This window comes from Sciurus carolinensis, chromosome 2 (assembly GCF_902686445.1).
Source record: "Sciurus carolinensis chromosome 2, mSciCar1.2, whole genome shotgun sequence".
NCBI classification, from domain to species: domain Eukaryota; kingdom Metazoa; phylum Chordata; class Mammalia; order Rodentia; family Sciuridae; genus Sciurus; species Sciurus carolinensis.
The window spans coordinates 151,352,318-151,355,921 of NC_062214.1; the positions used below are offsets into that span (position 1 = coordinate 151,352,318).

The window sequence follows — 3,604 nt, forward strand, 5'->3', positions numbered from 1 at the left end:
GAACACGAGTAGTGAGTAGTGGGTTGCACTAAGACATTGCATTGGCTACAATGTCACTAGGTGATAGAAATGCTGTCCATCATTGCAATATCCTATGTGTCACATGACTGTATTAATATGTTCTAAGAAACCCAGCTAAGTGAAAACTTTTAATACTGTTGGCTAAATTACTCTACATTGCATAAACAATTATTTGTCTATCTGACTCAGATATGTGGTGGTGACAAACCATTTCTGGCCCCTAATGACCTGCAGACCAAGCATCTGCAGCTTAAAGAAGAATCTGTGAAGCTGTTCCGAGGAGTGAAGAAGATGGGTGGGGAAGAATTTAGCCGGCGTTACTTGCAGCAGTTGGAGAGTGAAATAGATGAACTTTACATTCAGTATATTAAGCACAATGATAGCAAAAACATCTTCCATGCAGCACGCACCCCAGCCACACTGTTTGTTGTCATCTTTATCACATATGTGATTGCTGGTGTGACTGGATTCATTGGTTTGGACATCATAGCAAGCCTATGCAATATGATAATGGGACTGACCCTAATCACCTTATGTACCTGGGCATATATCCGGTACTCTGGAGAATACCGAGAACTGGGTGCTGTAATAGACCAGGTGGCTGCGGCTTTGTGGGACCAGGTAGGAACACTTTTTTTTTCAATTCAATTCAGCACACATTTGAAGATCATCTATGTGATAGGCACTACAGTAAATGTTGGAAATATATAAGTGAACATGACTTGGACCCCAGTTTTCAAAACTTTACAATCTGTCAAAATACAACAACTAACCACAATGTGGTATGTAAAGTCCTACACAACGGTTTTCCAGTTAGCATTTCAATGTTTTTGAAAAATATATGATTAAATAATACACTTTTTCTCTAAAAATGTTAGTCGTTAAAAGAAGCAAAAGCAGTTTTTATTTAGCCGATTATGACTTTTATGTTAAGACACTTAAAAGCTATCATTTGACCAGCACGGACTTTGTTAACAGCATATATGAACCACTATCACTAGTCATCTTTTTTAGTGTAAACTCCTAAAGACAGTATCATATTTCTTTTGTTTTTAAAGTCTTTTATTGAGGTGACAGTATTCTTTTTTAACTCAGGATGATTTATTTTTTTAATGTGGTGCTGAGGATTGAACCAGTGCCTCACACGTGTGAAGCAAGCACGCTACCACTGAGCCACAACCCCAGCCCAATATCACATTTCTTTAGATTGACTTTTATACCAAGTCATAGCATGAGCCAGTGGTCAACCTCTGGATTAGCTGCTTATGGGTCAGAGGTCTTTTTGTTCAATTAGGGAGTCAAGACCACCATGATACATTATCTAAGTAACTGATTATGGGCATAAGAGATCATTATATACCTGGAATAATGACTCACCATGTCATTGCTACTCATAAAAATTTAGGGGAATTTAGGGAAGTTAAACTTGAGATTCTCCATAAAATTTTGTTAAGACTTATGAACATTTGCAGCCTATAGGTAGTAAATAAAAGCTACAATTCTAACAGAATTGTATCTAATGGAATTAATGTGTATCTTTGAAGAATCTAGTTATGATAAACTAAGGGGAACACAATGGGAAATGAATGAAATAATAACTGGATCCTCTAAATCACCATGTTTCAAATAGTCTCTCCCCTACCAAAGGTTGAAGATATACTATTTGAGGTAAATCTCAAAACCCTCCTAGAGTAAGATACTGAACCCTATCAGGAATACATAATTAAGTTCTTCAAAAGATTCTGATAAAATATGTAAACTGCAAAAATCTTCAGGAATGTTTCTTAAATGATCACAAGTTAATATTGTAAACAAAGTTGAATATCATAATGCTATTAATGAAGCAAGACATATACTTTTTTTTTTCTCCTTTTAAAACTGCCTTTGCCACAGGGAAGTACAAATGAGGTAAGTTTTTTTTTTTAATTAAAAGCTATATATTTGTAAATAGTATGTCCTATTTTATAAAGTGAATAGGCATTAAAAATCAATGTAGATTAGAAAATATTTAATAACTACTCTTTGTCTAGTATTTAAAGTTGTGAACTTTTAACATACTCCAAATATTATGTATGATTTGATCTGCATACAAAGAACTATCATCATGAAAAAAGTGTTTCCTGAAAATTTCAAAATTCTTATAATACATAAGAATGGCACAATCTGCTCTTATAGGCAGAGTGAAACAAGTAGTTAAGAAACCTGAGTAAATTTAATCACCAAATGTATTTAAATGATACAACTTTTAGAAGTTGTTTTTTTTTTTTTTTAATTTGTTCTTTTTAGATATAGTTGTTTTTAACTTTGGCTTTTGAGTGACATTACCCATATGACTCTAAGCAGGTTCCAAGTCAGTATGCATTCTAACTTCGACACACCTCAGATCTAGTCTGTAAATTAGTGTTCATTTCTCCTATTACACTCCTATATATATATATGTAAACTATATATATGAGGAAAGCTAAGTTTCCAGGAAGAAATCCTTTTTCACACTAAGAAAAAGGATCTATGGTATTATTTTCAGGAAGTGAGCTAATCTTGATTCAGCTACCAAAGAGAGAACATCATGCTTTCTTCAGTTTCTACTGTAGCAAGTGGATTTATGTCTTCTAATGAAATACCAAGGATACACTTAATATTTACAAGTCAACAAGGAGTTATTTTAAATAAACAAATTCACTAAAAACAAATTTCAACTCTAAATGAAACCTTAAGAAGAAAATCTAATATTTTCTGAGAATTGGGATTAAAATTAAATGCATTAGAATCAGAATATAACAATTAAAACAATACCATGTTGCACTGATATGCATTCACAGAACTGAAAAAATTAATTGGATTTCTTAGGAAGAGATGACTATTTAAAATGGTATCAAGCTTTTTACCCAGCTCTTAAGAATATTTGAAGACTTTTTTATAGACTCCAGGGGGATGAAATTAAGACAAGTCAGTGGTAACTGAATGTTCAGTATGTGAAAGTCAGAGGAGGGGATGAATCTTACACACTAGCTGAAGGGAGAAAAAGATATTTGTGGACACTAAAATAAGACAGTATACACTATGCAAACATTCCTGATTCCACTGGTAGCAGGATACAAAGAATAATGCTCTAGAGGAGTGTTAATAAGGAAAAGCTTTCCAAGGTGTTTCTGAGTAAGGTTTTTTTAAGATATGAACTATAAGTTTTGGAAACTAGGCAAGAGAGCATATGAAGTGAGGGAGCCCAATGGGGATGGCTGGAACAACACAAGTGCTTATTAGTTCCATGACCATACCACAAAATAAAGGAGAAAAAAAACTAGTCCCATTCTGGGAAATTTATTTTGGAAGTCTGAAATTACGAGCTTTTATAATTCAGCTAAAACCAGTAGTATTCACAAAAGTGAGAAAACATGCTGGAGAGCTGAAAATACTTGAGTTCTAATATACTCGTTACTAATTTATATCTTATGTAAAGTAATGATATAAAGGTTCCAAATCAGCATGCTAAGTTTTCGTATTATCACAAACTAATTAAACAATGGAAAAATTTTACACCGGTGTTTTAATAAAATGTTTTATAATCCTGATTCTTACATTCTAG

At 33.3% G+C, this 3,604-nt stretch overlaps 1 protein-coding gene across 2 annotated transcripts in view; it reads left to right on the forward strand.

The window, feature by feature from the left end:
* The window catches only part of Atl1 (atlastin GTPase 1), a 62,998-nt gene that overhangs the window by 54,499 nt on the left and 4,895 nt on the right, over positions 1-3,604 (forward strand). The window contains exons 12-13 of one of the 2 annotated variants that reach the window (XM_047539045.1): positions 211-642; positions 1,915-1,929. In XM_047539045.1, the coding sequence (XP_047395001.1) occupies positions 211-642; positions 1,915-1,929 (447 nt within the window). The remainder of the gene's footprint in view (positions 1-210; positions 643-1,914; positions 1,930-3,604) is intronic. The other variant, XM_047539047.1, reaches the window with a different exon arrangement.